This window comes from Kogia breviceps, chromosome 19 (genome assembly GCF_026419965.1).
Source record: "Kogia breviceps isolate mKogBre1 chromosome 19, mKogBre1 haplotype 1, whole genome shotgun sequence".
Lineage (NCBI taxonomy): Eukaryota > Metazoa > Chordata > Mammalia > Artiodactyla > Physeteridae > Kogia > Kogia breviceps.
The window spans coordinates 34,343,737-34,360,298 of record NC_081328.1 but is presented as its reverse complement, the minus strand read 5'-3'; the positions used below and the strand labels follow the sequence as shown (position 1 = coordinate 34,360,298).

The 16,562-nt window shown below is 56.3% G+C and overlaps 1 protein-coding gene across 2 annotated transcripts; it reads right to left on the bottom strand.

The window, feature by feature from the left end:
• Positions 1–193: 193 nt before the first annotated feature.
• SAMD14 (sterile alpha motif domain containing 14) lies at positions 194–15,072 on the bottom strand. 2 transcript variants are annotated; one of them, XM_067022289.1, is made up of 10 exons: positions 14,397–15,072; positions 10,889–10,943; positions 6,283–6,449; positions 5,562–5,850; positions 4,747–4,834; positions 4,583–4,657; positions 4,317–4,476; positions 2,983–3,102; positions 2,715–2,870; positions 194–1,862 (listed from the first exon to the last, which is right to left on the bottom strand). In XM_067022289.1, exons 2-10 carry the CDS (start codon positions 10,929–10,931, stop codon positions 1,707–1,709), a joined length of 1,254 nt encoding a protein of 417 aa, XP_066878390.1. In that variant the 5' UTR covers positions 10,932–10,943; positions 14,397–15,072; the 3' UTR covers positions 194–1,706. The 2 variants fall into 2 exon arrangements, with proteins under 2 accessions (XP_066878390.1, XP_058902552.2); XM_059046569.2 differs by lacking the exons at positions 10,889–10,943; positions 14,397–15,072 and having other exon boundaries at positions 6,283–6,630.
• Between the last annotated feature and the right edge of the window lie 1,490 nt (positions 15,073–16,562).

Sequence of the window (16,562 nt, the reverse complement as noted above, 5' to 3'; positions counted from 1 at the left end):
CAGCCCCTGTGACCAACACGTGACGCGCTCGGGACACCTGATCCCAGCTCAGGACATGGTTCAGTGTGTGCCTAGTATAACAGCGGCCACAGCTGTCCATTCAGAGCACTTGACAGTGCAGCACCCAGGGACAGAACTGTGGCCTCCCACGTTTGGGGCCCAGCCCAGCCCCCAGCTGGGGCAGACAGAAAGGTCACTGGCACATCATAAGTGTTTATTGAAATAAACGGAGTACTGCCTCCCCCTTCACATGCAGGTGGGCACCCAGATAACTCCTGATGGCTTCAAGGACCTGGGAACTTTTCACCTGCCCCACTGGCCCCTCCTCTGGGCCCAGATGGTACTGATGCCCCCATATCTCAGTCCCCTCTCTGAAGCCCCTCTCCCGGCACAGATAGCAGAGAGGAGGAAAGGACTGAGACCCAGAAATAGAGGTAGCCCTCAGGCCACAGCGCTTGGGCTGGAACAAGGGGAGTAGGCATGCATCGGGTCCTGTCCGGCCGCTCCAGGCGGATGGGAGGAGGTGGAGGGAGGTCTCTAATCAGAGGCCCCTGGCCTCATTGTTCACTCCGGCCAGTGCCCCAGAAGCTGGGCTAGCCGCTGGCCAGCACCATACCTGCACGCTCCCTCCCTACAAGGGCAGATGGCTTGCTCTGGGCTGCTGGGGTAGACTCCACCCCCACCCAGGGAGCTGGCCCCACCCCTACACGTGGCCCAGGAACCGGAACCCGCGCCATCTGCCAGTTCTGGAACCCACTGAGGCCTCGCTAGGGACCCGGGCAGATGGGGGATGACTGATGAACCTTTCCAATTTAGCAGCTTCCGGGGGACCTCCCGGATTTTGCCTCTCTGCTTGGCTGGGATGAGGATTCACCAGTTCAGGACCATCTAGGCACTGGTGGGGGGTGTCTTCTGTGGCCACCAGCTCCCAAGTTTGCTGTGTCCTCAGGGAGGGCCCAGGTGGCCTCTGAGGGAGCAGAGGAGAGGGGGTCGAAGACCAGGCTTTGAACGGGCCTCAGGAGGGGCAGACCTGTAAGGGCGTTATCTCGCCACCACCGAGACCCACAGCACAGGGACAGGGAAAAGGAGGAGCTTTGCCTCCTCCCTTCTTTCTCCTGAAGTCCTTGCGAAGATGATGTGGGATAATCACGCTGCTTTCTCCGCTCTCCTGTTGAGGAGCGCAGGACTGGGAGCCTACCTTGCATGCAGCTTGCTGCAGGGCCACCAGCCTCCCTGCGGAGCAGAGCAGAGCTCTCCTGACACACAGTCACCTGGGAGAGCTGGAAAGGAACTGCTTTATCTACCTGCTCCTGCAGAGGTAGGTGCCCAGCCCACCTCTCTGAGCCCAGGGCTTCTGGAAGGTAAGCAGGCCTCCTAATTCACTGCTGGTCCCAGGACCACCATGGCCTGAGGGCAGAGGGTCAGAATGACTCAGGCACTTCTGGGCTCCCAGACTTGCTTCAGCCCTGGCTTCTCTGCCCATAATCTGCCACTTCCCCCAGGAACTCTGTGCCAGACGAGTCCTTGAAATGGGATTTATTACTGGGTCCTCCCCCTGGGGTCTCCCTTTCTGAGGAATCGGTCCAGACAGAAGACAGGGTGAGAGGGCTGTTCCTCCTGAGAGCATGGGGCCAGGCCAGCCCAAGCCTGGTGCCCAGGCCCCACTGGCCCGGGTGCCAGCTGCCAGTGCCTGCCCGCCCGTCTCCCTAGCTCCTCTTGGCCGCCTGCTCCCTGCGCCGGAGCTTCTCACGCTGCCGTGCAGCCTTCTCCCGGGCCTTGCGCTCCTTCTCCGCGGCCGCTGCCAGCTCCTTCAGCTTCCGCTTCACTAGCGCCCGGTCATGTGAGTTGCTGAGCCCCAGGCTCTGGGGGAGGAATCCGAGGGTGAGGGGAAGAGCCCCGGAGCCACCCAGGCCTGGCCAACCCAAGCCCCGGCTTCTCTGTGCCCCGGGTGTACTCTCTCTGGGGCTCTGCCAGCCCTCAGCCTCCACCTCCCAGACTAGCTGATGGATCAGAACCCTCAGGGCAAGAATTTGGAATGGGAGTGATTGGGAGAGATGAGGGTAGAGGGTTTCAGGGCCTTTGCCCCCTCCCCACCCCGATCCTTGGCTTCCATTCCTCCACTCAGGATTTCAACCTTGGCATGACCCTGCCTGACCCCCTGAGGCCCAGAGACGGGGAGCAAAATGTCCAAGGTCACACAGCTAGTCAGTAGCTGAGTTCCCTCTCCATTCCAGAGACTTCCTGGGGGACTCTTGGCACCACTGCTTCCCCAAGCAGCTCAGCAGAGGGTGTACAACAGGTCAGAAACCCCCAGTACAGAGACACCCCCTGCCGACCCCCTCCTCCCCGACTGGTTCCCTCCCACAACCACCAGCCTCCAAGATTCTCAGTCTTGGAGACTAAGACTCCAAGAATCAGATGAGATGACCGGGGGAGACTGATTAGAGTCAGGAGTCAGATGATAGGATAGTCCGCAAGGTCAGAGGTCAACCTGGAGACTTGGGCTGGAGCTTGAAGGTCAGACTGAGGAATTGGGCCGGAGTCAGACTGGGAACCCATGCTAGAGAGCAACGATCAGGCCGAGGATCTTGCCTAGAGCTCAGAGGCCAGGGCAGTGATCTTAAAGGGAGTGTAAAGGTCCAGATGAGGGGATCCTAATTCTCGAAGGTTGCCTCAGGCTCTGGCTGGGTCGGGGCCCTTCTACTCTGACCCACCTTCAGTTTGCTTCCATCCAGCTGCAGTAGCTGCGGCCCATCCACCTGCCTTGCAGCAAACTCGGCGGCATACTGCTCCAGGTTGAGGCTGTGCAGCCACTGGCCCACCTGCTGACTGGTCCAGTGGTAGATGGTGGGGAGAGGTTCATCCAGAAACTGGGGCAGAGACGAAGGAGTGAAGGAGCAAAGGAGCAAAGGAGCGTGAGGGGGGAAGGCGTGGCCTGTGGCCCCGCACACCTGGCTGCGTCAGACGTCAGGGCCTGCTTACCTCATCCGAAGACTGGGACAGTGTGTGGTAGGGGTAGGAACACTTGGCTGCCTGCCGGGGACCACTTGGAATCTTGGGGCTGCTGCTGGGGGGTGTGGAGTCATCACTCAGAGTGGATTCCTAGACAGGAGGGGGGCATGCTGCTGAGGAGAGATCTCACCTCCAAGCGCAAGGCAGCCACCCCCGACCCACCACCCCCATCCAGATGAAGCTGAAGTCCAGGGCTGGGCACCAGGAGTTGCTCAGGGCCCTTGTACGTGAACCAGGAGCTAGGCGGGCACACAGGGCGTGGTGACTCGTGCGAGGCATCGGATCTGAGGCCTCTGGGAGGATGTGGGGCTAGAACTGAGCCAGGCAGAGTAGTTAGTGGGAATGGAGGAGGTCAGACTGGTGTCGCTTTCTAGACAGCTGACTGGGATTCCCAGGTGCTGGGTCAAATGTCTCTGCTTTGTGCTCCCCAGCATGGCCTCTAGCACCCTGACCTGTAAAAACCTGGTTAGATGTCTTTGTCCTCACTGGATTGTGAGCTCTGTGAGGGCCTGCGCTGTGTCTGCTCACCAGGGCCCAGCACAAGGGAAAAGGAAGAAAGGGAGGGACCCCTTCTCCCCTGAATTTCCAGTTTTCTGATCTCCTCTGACCCGGCTGCACATAAGGAACAGAATCACAGAACAAGCACAGGGCTGGGGGTCATAGAGCCTGGCACCTAAATCCAACTGAGTCTGTAAGCAGATCCCTTCAGTCTGGGCTTGCATTTGCTCGTCTGTACAATGGGGGGGAGTGTGTGTGCCTTCCCTACTTCACTGAGCCTTTGTGAGAGTAAAGCAAAAACATGCACTCGGAGCTCTGTAGACTGGGGGCCCTGGTGAACGTAAACAGACGCTCATTCTTGCTTCTGTTACTCGGTCTCACTTCTCCCACAGGATTGTGAACTTTCTGAGCACTAGTGCGGTTGGGGTCCTGTTCATCTCTGCTTCCCCCAAGCATCACCACACCATACATGTAGCCCAGCTCCTAAGACAGGACATGGGGCCAGAACTGAGCCAGGCAGAAGAGTTAGCAGGGATAGAGGAGCCCTCAGGCTGGGTGTGTACTAGGGGATCATGGAGGCAGCAATGAACTACTAATCAATGAAGGAACCACTCAGCATATAAACAAGTAAATGAGTGAATGCCTGAACTCAGAAACTGGATGAATTAATGGATCACTGAATGACTCCATGGACAGACAGATAGACTCCAGGAATGCCTGGATCCCAGCCCAAGCCAGGGTGAAGTGTATCTTCATGTCACCTGAGTCTGGGGGCCAGTATGGGGGCCAGAAGGCCACGGACTCACCTGAGAAGCTGACTTCTTAGGGCTGAAGCGCTCGTGTTTAGGGGAGCAGGCCGGGGAGGTGTTGCTGCCAGAACACGCCGAGCCCTTGCCACTGTCTGTGAACCAGGAAAAGGGCAGGAACGGGGAGCCCCCTGACCTGCCGGACCCCTCCACTGACTCCCTGTGGAGAGAGTGCCCTGCATGGGTGTGGGCACCAAGGCAAGGGCTGGGGCCCACAGGGAGCTGGGGGCAAAAGCTGTGGCTGAGGGGCTGTGGGTACCTCTTACCTGCTGCCCATGGACAGGCGGTTGCTGCCCTTCTCCTTCCGGCTCTTGCTAGTGGATGCTCGGCGTAAGGTGACCCTGTGGGGAGGGCAAGGGGGAGTGGGACAGTGCTGCCCCCTATGCTACCCCACCTCCAAGCCTTTGTTCTTGGCCCTTCTCCCACTCACCCCAGGTCCAGGAACTTTCGGCGAGTCTTCTTATCCAGGCCAATGGTAGGGCTGGCGGGCTCAGGTGGGCTGGCATCTCGGCTGTCATCTTTCGTGGAAGAGAAGGAAGGAAATAGCCTGTGTGGTGGCTTGTCTGCCTCTTCCAGCTGCCAGTGAGGTGGTAGGAATTCTCTCGACTTAGATTCAGGCAACCTGGCTCTGGTGCCCTTCACTAGCTATGTGACCTAGGACAAGTCACTACCTTCTGAGCTTCCTGCATCTCAAATATGGGGATAATGACACTGCCTATTTCATGAGACCTAGTAGGATGTTGATGAAAGCCTTATACAAACCATAAACCACTCTGAAAAAGTAGGGACTACTACTCTTTACTGTTAATTTTATCTTGTCCAACTTGTAGCCAACCTTCTAATCTTGGTTCACATGTCACTTCCTCAGAGAAGCCTTCCAGGATGCTCCCAACTGCTCCCAGGATGCCTTCACGCTGATATATGCTCTCCCCCCGCCCCCGCGCACTGTTTCTCACATAGCACTTAATACACCTTGTAGCTATACGTTTAATCAATGGATGATTTGATTGCTTCTCCTCGAACCTGTAAGCCCCGTGAGGACGAGAACTGCATCTGCTTGCTCTTTTGTGTGTCTCAGTGCCCAGCAGTGCCTGGCACATATTAAGCCGCTCGGGAAATGAGTGAAAGAACCGTGGTCTTTATTCCCCACCTTCCCCAGCCACCCTGCCCCTCGGATCCCGCCACGCACTTCGGCGCCCAAGGGACCGCTTGCCAGCAGGGGGCGCCGCGCCGGCCGCCGCTCACCTTCGCTGTGCGGCTCGGCGCGGGGATGGCGGCGCACGAAGCTGGGCGAGCTGTCGGACGAGGGCGCGGAGCGCGGCGGCGAGCAGGAGGCGGCGGCCAGGCCCTCGTGCGAGGCGGCGTTGTGCAGGGGCCGGTAGCGTGCGAGAGGCGAGGGCGGCGGCTCGTCCTCGTCCAGGCTGCGCCGCAACCCCGGGGGCTCCAGGCAGAAGGAGCTCCCGGCTGGGGACCCCGGGCCCGAGTGCAGAGGCGAGCGCAGCCGGTGCAGGGGGCTCCCGCAGCCATCGGTCACCTGGGGAAGGGGCAGCCGCTCACCGCCAACCCTCCTCCCCTTTTCACGGAGGGGAGCCCGGGCTGCTAGGTACTTCCGGGGCCTGGAGGGAGGGTTTCCTCGTGCCTTGGGCCGAGAGGTGGCTGGGCAGCGAGACGTGGGAAACGGGACTTCCGGTCACATAGGCTGGGGCTGGATCCCGCCTCCTTCACTTACTAACTGTGTGACTTTGTTAGTGAACCTCTCAGAGCCTCAATTTCCTCGTCTGGAAGATGGGGGTAATACCTTCCTTGAAAGGATGAGATGAGCCAGAATTGAACTGCAGCTAATATTTGTTAGCCTTATTATGTCAGAAGTCTAGGGGTGTGGTTTCCCTGGAAGAGTGGTTTGGAGGGATTATCCAGGAGCAAGAAGGGTGGGTGAGGTATGTGCAATTGGGTGGATTGCCCCAACCTTGCCTCCGGGCCCATCGGAGCCTTCACCATCCTCTGCAGAGCTGGCACTGTCCCGAAGCCTCGAGCGGGAGGGCCTGTGTCTCCGGCCCTTGGCCAGTAGTTGGGCTCGGGCCTTGTGTAAACTGCTGTCCAGTCTGACGGTCTCTGGCACAGCCAAGTCCAGGTCTGCAAACCGGGGAAGAGGGGCAGAGACCAGACACATGAAGACAGCAATCCCGGAGGCCCACTGCAAGTGGCCACCTGCACTCACACCCAGGCATTCAACAAATGTCTCCAAACGCAGGGCACTGATAGTCCTATGAGATGGAGAGCTGGGTCTTTCACAGTCTCCCAGGGAGCTGGACATATCAGCTCATACATAACAGTGTGTGATGGAACCTCTCACAGGCACAGAGGACAGGATGGCTCGGTTTGGATGGGTTGGAGGAGGAAACACCAAAGCTGGGTCTTAAGGTCTGGATGGGAGTTTACAAGAAAGGAGGTTGGCAAAACTGGTATATGCAATGCTGGGAGGAAGGGAAGCTGGGGGCGGGGCACCTCCAGGGCAATGGTAGGGCAGGTTTGTGGAGGGAAGGACTGGAGGATGAGGCCGGAGAGAGCATGGTTGTAATAGCTACCACTGAAGAAGTGCCAACTACACGCCAGAATGTACATACATCACCTTGTCTACTCAGAACAACCCGCAGGCTAGGGACAGCTGTTACGTACATTTCACAGCTAAGCAAACTGAGGATCAGAGAGGTTAAGTCTCTTGACTGAGGCCAGCAGCTAGCAATGGTCTAGGATTTGAGCCTGGCTTGTCTAGCTCCAGAGATTGGCCCTGCTGGGGACACTGGCTTGCTGTGCCATGCTCAAGGTCACACTCAGAGACAGCACTGCTGAGCATCTAGAGGGCTCACAGTTAACTGGAGCAGAGGGACCCCCAAAAGCCACTGGCGGTGGCAGAGAGGAAAGCCTACAGACCCCTGAAGCCTGTCTCTCCTGTCCTGGGGTCCGTCGCGCAGGGCTAGGTCCTGGATGAGGACACAGCGGAAAAGTAGGCAAACCCAACAGATTATGCATAGACGCTACTGCTCCAAGTTTCACTTTCCATTTGCTCCACCAGAGAATGCACCCTTCACTCTGCAGTGACCCTGAGCTTCTCCAGGCAGAACAGGTTCTTCCCAGACCTCAGCATGGGTTAAGACCTATCTTCACCACTCTACCCCTCATGATCTCAGGGACCCCATCCCGTCACTCAAGGCCCTGCCTTGCCTGCTCCTCTTTCTCTTGTCTGCAGACACCCCCTAAGCCACCCCAGTGGCTGAACTACTACCTATACCTATTTCCAACTCTGACCCCTTCCCTGAATTCCAAGTCTGGGCACCTCAGCACCTGCCAGGGAACTTACCATGTCAAAATCACCCAGGGACCTCAACCTCAACCCATCAAATGAACCCACCACCTTGCCTCAAACTGGTTCTCTGTCCCTGGCTCACTGAAAGGCCCCACTGTCCACCCAGTCACTCCTCTCAGACCCAGTTGGTAATTCATGTGTCCAGCTGCCTACTTGACACCTCCACTTGGATGTCCAATGGGCATCTTCAACGTATATGTCACAATTGGACTCCTGACCTCCCCACCCCGTAAGCTGCCGAGTCTGCGCATCTCAGCGAATGGCATCTCCATCCTTCCAGCTGCTCAGGCCAAACCCCTGGAGTCACCCGTGACTCCTCCATCTCCCTCTCACCCTGCAAACGGATCCATCCACAATTCCTGTTAGCTCTGCTTTGGAAATATATCTAGACATGCTGAAATATTTATGGTGAAATGACATGATGTTTTGGGTTAGGTTCAAAATAATCCAGGAGACTAGGAGTGGAGAGTGGAAGGGGACGTAGATGAAACAAGACCGTCCATGAGTTGATGATGGTTGAGGTTGAGAGATGAGTACGTAAGTGTATGATGGGGTACATTGTGCTAGTCTCTCTACCTTTGACTTCCCACAGTAAAATATTGTGTATATGTGTCTGTATATACACACACTTACATACATGCATACATGTGGGGAGAAGGAGGAGGGGAGAGGAAAGGAGAGGGAGAACACACAGCATTCCTGGTGTAGGTCACTACCACCTCTTGCCTCCATTATTACAGATCATCCTGGCTGGTCTTCCCTCCTCCTCCCTTTCCCATTTACAGTCTATTTTCAACCCAGCAGCCAGAGTGATCCTGATAAAACATGTCAGCCCATGTCACTCCTCCCTCCGCTCAGAACCCTCCAGTGACTTCCATCTCTCACAGAGTAAGAAGCCGAGTTCTTACCACAGCCTCTAGACTCAGGCAGCTCAGCGACTCTCTCCCTCTTCTTCCCTCTGCTCCAGCCACCCTGGCCTCCTGGCTCTTCCATACACCAGCTATCCTGCACCTCAGGGCCTTTGCACTTCCTCTTCCCTTTCCTGCAAGGCTCTTGCCACAGATTTCTGCACAGTTCTCTCTCTCACCTCCTTCAAGTCTCTGCTTAAATGCTTTCTCTCACTGAGAGACCACCCAATTTAGCAAAACTCCCAAACCCCCACTGCTAAATTTTTTCCTATATCATTTGTCATTCTCTGGCATACCATATATTTTACTAATTTAGTTTATTGTCTCTCTCCACCCATTAGAACATCAGCTCCGTGAAGGCAGACATTTCTCTATTTTGTTCATTGCACTAACACAGGCATAGAATGGTGTGTGTGTGACACGTGTGTGAGAGGGTGTATGTGTATATGAGTGTTCTAAGTGTTTTATAATTACTAGCTCATTTAAACCTCCCCACAACCCAAGGAGGAAGAGACTCCAAGAATCCCCAGGGCAGCCTTAATTTCCCTGAGGGTATAGGGCTGGTGAAGAGCAGGCCAGGGTTATAGGCCTTCTGGCTCCGGCTCCAGAGGCTCAGTGTGTAACTACCAAGCCCTCTCTACCTCCTCTGAGGCAGAGATGGGAGTGACTGGTGAGTCCAACCCCTCACTTTACAGGCCCTTACTTTCCTTGGAGAGGAAAGTTTGGCCCAGGGTGCAGAGGGAGTTAAGGACAGTAGGCAGGGCTCCTGGAAGGGAGCTGATGAACCTCCTCGACCAGTCCAGCGCGCAGCTGGTGCCCAGCCGCCCTGGGCCACGGACAAGGGCTCTCTGCACCTGAATCTGGGCCACATCAAAACCGTGGTCATCTTACCGTGGAGGGTCTAGGGAGCACAGGAACTCCTAAGGGGCTTGGGGCCTTTTGAGGCAAGGTGGGGCCAGCCTCTCCTCTGGTCCCTTACTCTACCAGGCCCTCATCACCTTGTCCATCCCTCCCACCATCTTGCTCCTGGGAGTTAGCCGGGCCCTGGGCAGTGGGAAGTCATGAATATTTCATCACCTTTCTCTTCAGGAAGGCCGCCAGGCAGGCAGCTACCTCAGCAGGTCAGGGAGAAGGAAAACAAGAAGGGTGCGGGGTGGGGTGTGGGGTGGGGGAGCGGAAGCCAAAAAGCCCAAGGAACAGGGAGCTTGCCTCTGCCAGGCCAGGGGTCAGGCTGGGCGATGGAGAGACTCAGAGTCTGAGGCCCAGAGACAGTTCGAGGCTGGAGGCGTCCCCGAGGCAAAGCCTCCATGCTCAGGCCCCAGGGAGGCCAGGCCAGGAAGCAGTTCCCCAGGAGCCGGGAGGCAGCAGTTCCGGCGGGCGGCATTGCCACTGCCATTGCCAGGGACTGTGGCAGCCACAGGGGAGAGAGAGGTGAGTGGGGAAGTGGGAGGAGGAGAGGGCAAGGAAGGTAGAGATGAGAGGCAGGGGAGGAGAAACTGGAGGCCCTGTGGCATTCCACAGCCAGGAGCTCCTCCCAGCTGAGAGTCCTGAGGGCTTCATTCGCGAGCTTTCTGCCTCCACCGCGCCCTCCACGTTCCTCCACTGAACCCAGCTGGTAAACAGCCTTTCCACCCCAGTGCATGCTGGGAACTCTGCCCTGTCAGTGGTCTTTCTCTAATCCATACAATAGAAAGACTGCAGGGGGTAAATGATGGGGTGTGGGGGGTGTCCATGCACCCCAGTGAGAACAGAGGGGGGTCGGTCTGGGGGTGCCCCTGGGGGTGTAGATGCTGAGTGTGTGTTATGCATTTTTGATTTCCCCGCACATCCATGCAGATGAGGTCCCTTATTTATGCAGCTCTGAGGTAACCTGTGTCACCTGTGCTGGGGAATACTGGTGTACAGCACAGTGGCTGCCAGTAGGGAGTTAGGCAGTCTGGAGTTTTAGTCCCAGCTCTGCCACTAACCTGCAGTGTGATCTTTAAAGCAAGTCACTTCTGTGCTCCGTGTCCTAGGCTTAGGACAAGTGGGCACACTCCTTAGCCTTGTTGTGAGGGTTAAATTATACAGTGCATGTGAAATGGGGGCGCTAGCCTAGTACCTGGCATGAGACAAGCACTTAATAAATGGGGACCCTTATTATCATCGTTGTTGTTGTAATTGGATATCTACTCAGATAATGGTGACAAAAAATCAGCCTGTAAGGCCAAAATACACACACACACACACTGAAGTTACCAGGACTCCTCTTCCCCAAAGCCCCATAGCCTTGGCTAGAGATAGAGCCAAGCAGAACTTACCAAAAACCTCATCCGCAGGTTCTCGGAGCTTTGAAGAAGCCATGACTCAAGAGAGCTGGGAGGACAAGAGGAGAAAGAGGAAAAAAAGACCATGAATAAGAGGTTCAGGTTGGTGCAGGCAAGGGAGCCGCCAATGGCTACCTGCTCCTAGCCTTCTGGCCCTCACCTCTCCTTACAACTCTTTCTCTGGCCCCTGAAAGAGAAATCACCTGAACCACAGCCCAGATTGTTGGGGCAGGCAGGAGGTAGAAGCAAGTCCAGGGTATAGACACAGGCTGTCCTGCAGCCCTGGTCCAAGCTGATTTGCTGAGTGCCTCCACACGGGTCACCGAACTTCTCCCCGTCACTGTCTTGGGCCCTTCCAACATTAGCATTCCCTAAAAGCTTTTAATCATCATAAGCTGTCCAATATCAAATCTGGGAGAAAACTTGGAGACTATTAAATCCAATCCTCTCATTTTACAAATAAAGAAAGAGGCAGGAGAATGACTGATCTAAGATCACATAATAAGTTAATGGCAAGGTCAGAATGAGAAGCCAGGTTCTTCCATCCACCCACCTACTTGCATCGACTTGCCTATTCACCGTCCACTCATTCACCCATCCATCATCTGTGCAACCATCTATCTTTCCAACCATCCATCCACCATCCACCCCGTCCAACCATCCACCCATTTTTACATCCGTCAATTTATACCGTCCACCCATCCATCTTCCCATCCATCACCCAGTCTGCCTCCCCCCACTCTCATCACTGGTGCACTCACCACCTGTCTTCCTGAACATGAGCTGTTCAGGAAGCTGGCATCATCAACAGGGCCACTGTTCTTGACAAAGTCACAGTTCTCACAGTTGAGGACAGACTCACAGATGCAGAAGGGTATAATCAGTACCCATAGCAGAACAGTGTAGAGCCAAATCTCTATGATGCATCAAATATGTTCTGGGAAGAAATATGGATGGATAGGGGGTTTGGTTTTGTTTGTGGGAAGTAACGAAGGAAGGGCAGGTGGGAAAGCAGGATATATGTAGCTGAAACAATTTGGGCAGGCTTCCTAGCAGATGTAGGATTGCAGCATCCCTAAACCAAAGCCTGGATGTTAGAGAAGCAGGGGAATACCAGATGAGGGGAGAAGGAGGAAGCTCAGCGTCACGCGCATACTGCATGCCTGGGACATGATCTCCAATTACTTCTAACACTCAGGCCCCCATGAGAAGGGCAGAGTACTGCATTAGACCACACATTTGACAGGTGTAGCAAAGCTAGGCCACATGCCTGCTTGGTCTTTTCCGATTCTCCTCTTCTGTTATTACATAGATATCATCTCACTGTGGACTGTCCAGCCTTGGGATTCTTAGTATCCCCACTTTACAGATGGGAAAACTGAGAGGCAGGAGGTAAGAGGCAGAACTCAACCTGATCCCAGTCTCCTGCCCCTCAGCTCTATCCTGGGTGGTGATCTGCAGTTTGGGAACGTGCTCCTGAGGAAAGAACACTGCTGTGAGAAGGCCAGGGGTAGAGGTAAAGGAGCTGATCCATACTCGCTAGGACCGGATAAGCTTCAAAACTACCTCCACCCCAGGCTCTGTGGATGCTTGGGGCTGCAAGCAGGAAATGAGGTGTGAGGAGGAGCCAGGCATGTGGGCCCTCCAGGAACCCTCCTGCCATTCTTCAACCCTGGGTGCTAGCAACAGAGAAGTTCTAGAACCTCTCTTCCTGTCCTGAAGGGGTAGATGGAAAGAGAGACTGTCCCTAAGAATGAACCAAATTCCCTCCTTCAATCGCAAAGCTCATCTGACCAGGACCTAGCTGCCACCTCCTCCAGAAAGCTGTCCTAGATAGCCCTCACTCCTCTCATTTGTCTATTTAATTTCTAAATCCACTCTTTCCCACCACTAGGAAATGAGTAATTTTTCATACTTCATTGATTCCCTAACTGAGTCATATCTCCCACACATCAGATGGGAGCTCCGGAGGAGAAGGGGCAGTATACCCCATCAGAAGAGGGACTCTCTGAAGTTAAGAACTGCATCTCCCATCACAATGGAGGCTCCCTGAGGGTGCTTCCTCTCTTAGACCACCTGGGAATGGAGAGCCCGTGTGCTCTTTATTCAAGGTCCCAGTTTAGGGTGGAGATCCTCTTGCGGATGCCATCCTCTTTCAGGTACCCTCTGGGGTGGGCTGGGGTTTCCAGCTCACATCAGTGCCGAATGAATTCTGATTCAGCACAAACTGCTTTCTTCAACAACTAACTCCCTGGGGTGTGTATGGGGGACCCTCCCTACGCTGTCCCTTGGGGAACTCTGGGAAGCATGACATCAGAATGTCACCAGGCCCTTCCCACCCCCCCTTCCAACACTGAAGCTTGGAAAATTAGACATCCCCCCATTTACACTCCTACATTACACTCCTACCCACACACGCGCGTGCGCGCACACACACACACACACACACACACGCCACACTCATACAAGCACATTCAAACCAGGTAACCGCTACAAGGTGGAACTGAACCTGTTCTCTGGACACAGTCTGGGCTCTGACTCTACCAGGCCACTCCTTCCTCCTCAAACTTCCCAATTCCCAGAGGAAGAACACCAATAACATTTGACCCTTCCCTATGAGAAAGGGAGGCAGGTGAACTCTAAGTTTCCTGGGACCCAGGGGAAGGAGAAAGACAAAGAAAGGGTACGCAAGCCCTGGAGAGGAAATGGGGAGCAGGACAGAGACAGGTTGGTGGAGAGTCAGTCTACAGAGCTGCAGAGAAGAGGAAGAAAGAGCAAGAAGGAGATGAGCCTGAAAGCGGCAGCAGCAGCGGGGCCAGGGGGAGAAGCAGTAGAGACAGGGCTCCAGCAGCCCTGAGTGAGGCCCAGGGGAGGGGTGGAGAAGAGCAGAATCGCTGCCAGGAGAGAGGCGGCCCTCAGCGGGGAAGGAAAGAGGAAAGGGGCCCTGGAAGAGGAGAAGGAGCCCAAGAAAGAAGTACAACTGGGGAGGGATGGCTGGGAGAGGAGGCTGGGGCAGGGGGAGGCAGTGTGGAGCTAGAGAAAGGGGTGACCCCCTCCCATAAGGCCCAAGCTGGGGGCATCCAGCAAGCACCGCTGGAGATGGGGTGGGGGTGGAGGACAGGGCACCTTCTGCACTCTCAGGGCCCCTATCGCCCAATCAAGAGCCAAGTGGCTAGTTCTGTCCGATCCATTAGTCCAACTCCGCACCAGGCAAGAAGGGGTTAAGCTCTCCCCCCTCCCCCAACACCAGTTTTTTTAAAAAATTAATCTCTCCGGACCTCGGGCAGAGGGAGAGGATTAGGGACACAAATCCTATCTCCACCCCATCTCCTAACAGCCCAGAACCCTAGCTCTGTGCGGGGGGGGCCCCCCTAGGGACAGGGGAAGAAAGGTCCTTGTCTCTTCGCCCTATCCAACCCCACTCGGGTTCCCACCGCAAGCCGGAGACCCCCAGCTCTGCTTCCCCGTCCAACTTGGGGCTCTTGGGGTCCTAATACCTCACCTCCAGCATCTGTCATCTTCAGCGTCCGGCGCCTCAGAAACCCCTCAGGCCCATGGTGTTTGGGGCTGGGGCCAGGCGGGAGAGGGGCGGGGGACAGTCACCCCGGCCTCGGGGGGCTCCGGGCTGGCTCCATCCGCTCCATCCCGGGAGTAAGGGTAGGGGTCAGCAGGGGGTCTTGGAGCCGGAGGGAATATGGGGGTGGGGGTGGGGGAGTTCGGAGAGAGAAGGAGAAGGTTTGCAGGAAGCAGGAGGCACGGCGGGAGGGGCTGGACCAGGAGACCTGACGGGAGGATGCTCCGTGCGTGTGTGTGCGCGAAAGTGTGTGTGTGTGTGTGTGTGTGTGTGTGTGTGTGTGTGTGTGTGTGTGAGAGAGAGAGAGAGAGAGAGAGAGAGAGAGAGAGAGAAGAGGGGAGAGGAGAGGAGAGGAGAGGAGAGGAGAGGAGAGGAGAGGAGAGGAGAGGCGAGCAGAAGAGAGGAGAGAGGAGAGGAGAGAAGAGGAGAGGGAGGGAGAGAAACCGTCTCCCCACCCCGCCCGGCTGGACGCGGGGTCCCCCGCCTGGCAGGCGGATACTCTTAGCGTCGTGTCAACGGGGATCCGCGGGGGTCCCCAGAGAAGGGGCGATGAGGGGGCGCGTGGCGGGGAGGCCGGGCGCCCGGGAGACAAAGAACAGGAGGGAGAGAGGGAGGGAGGGGCGGAGGCAGCGGGAGCCCGTGGGAGGGAGGAGGCGGCCCCGGCTGGCGGAGCAGGGCGAGGGGATTCTAGTTACCGCTACTCCTCGGCCCGCGGGAGTCGGGGCGGGTGTGAGCGGACGGAGATGCGGCCCCACCTTAGGACCTACGGGGCTTCTGCCTCCTCTGCAAGGCCTGTGAGGGCTCCTGATTCATCCATTCAACAGACGTCCACAGAGCAGTCGGATGCGCCGAGGCCCGAGGGGACCGTTGAGAACAGAGCCGACCTGGTCCGGGCCGTCGTGGCTCGCAGCGTTGTCAGGGGGACAGGGGGAGGCTCTCGAGAGAGCGGGTGCCTGGAGCCTTGGTTCACAGAGGACACTTCAGCGCGGGGAGAGCACACCAGAGGGAGCCAGGCCTCGCCTGGGGGCGGGTGAGGATCGGGGCGGGGGCTGTGTGTGGAAGTGATCCAGGAGGATTCCTGGAGGAGGTGACCTGTTGGCTACTTCTGCAGACCAGGCCAGGGTAGAAGTGCTAGTGGGACTTGTGGAGGTAGGGAGGAAAGAAGAGGAAGATGAAGGATGGAGGGGTGGGGTGGGGGCTTGCACTCTATCCTACCAGCCATAGGGGGAAAAGTAACAGAGGAGTGAGGGGCTCTGATTTGCATTTTAGGAAGAACCCCTCGCTCCTTTGGAGAAGGCTGCCTGAAGGCTGGGGCACCACTCATGAGGCTGTTGAGAGGTGACCGCAGTGGGCACGAAGATCAAAGATCATGATCATGAATATTAAGGATGTAGAATTGCAGAAATTGACAGGATTTGGGGACTGGCTGGCCACAGAGGGAGAAGGAGGGGTCTAGATGACTGCAGGTCTTGGCTTGAGGCCCTGTAGGTGGAGGGGGTGTGGGGGGATGAGGTCAGACTTGGACCTGGTGAGCTGGAGGTGGTGGCAGGCCAGCCAGGGGAGAGAATACAATAATCGACAGCTAGCTACGGTCCTGAGATGGTACAGGGGGTGCCAGGCACTGTGCTAGGCACTTTTCTCAGATGATTAACGTCACCCTCACGATAAACCCATGAGGTAGGTGTTTCTGTTACCCCCTTTGTTTGTTCAAGAGCAAGTGGTGAGGTTGGGCAAGGGTGTCCAGAGCTCAGGGGAGCAGTGTGCAGTCTGTAGGGACAGACTTCCCTGATGGCCAAAGTCTCTGCAGTCCCAGGTCTCTGAGGGGCTCTGGGAGGTGGCATGTTGAGCCTGGATGGTCTTGGGACCATGAGTAAGGAGAGAATTCATAACCTTTAGGGGCTGAAGATCCAATGAGGTCGTGGGAGTTTTGGCATCTCTGGGTGTCTAGAATCTGCTGGCAGCCATGGGTTTCTGGCTAGACTGTGGAGATCTGGGGAGTGGTGACTCTGGAGGTCTTATTGGGGCTGTGTCTGGGAAATACAGTTTGTGGGGATTTGGTGAAGTCTGGGTGGTATGCTGGAGTGGGGGATTGAT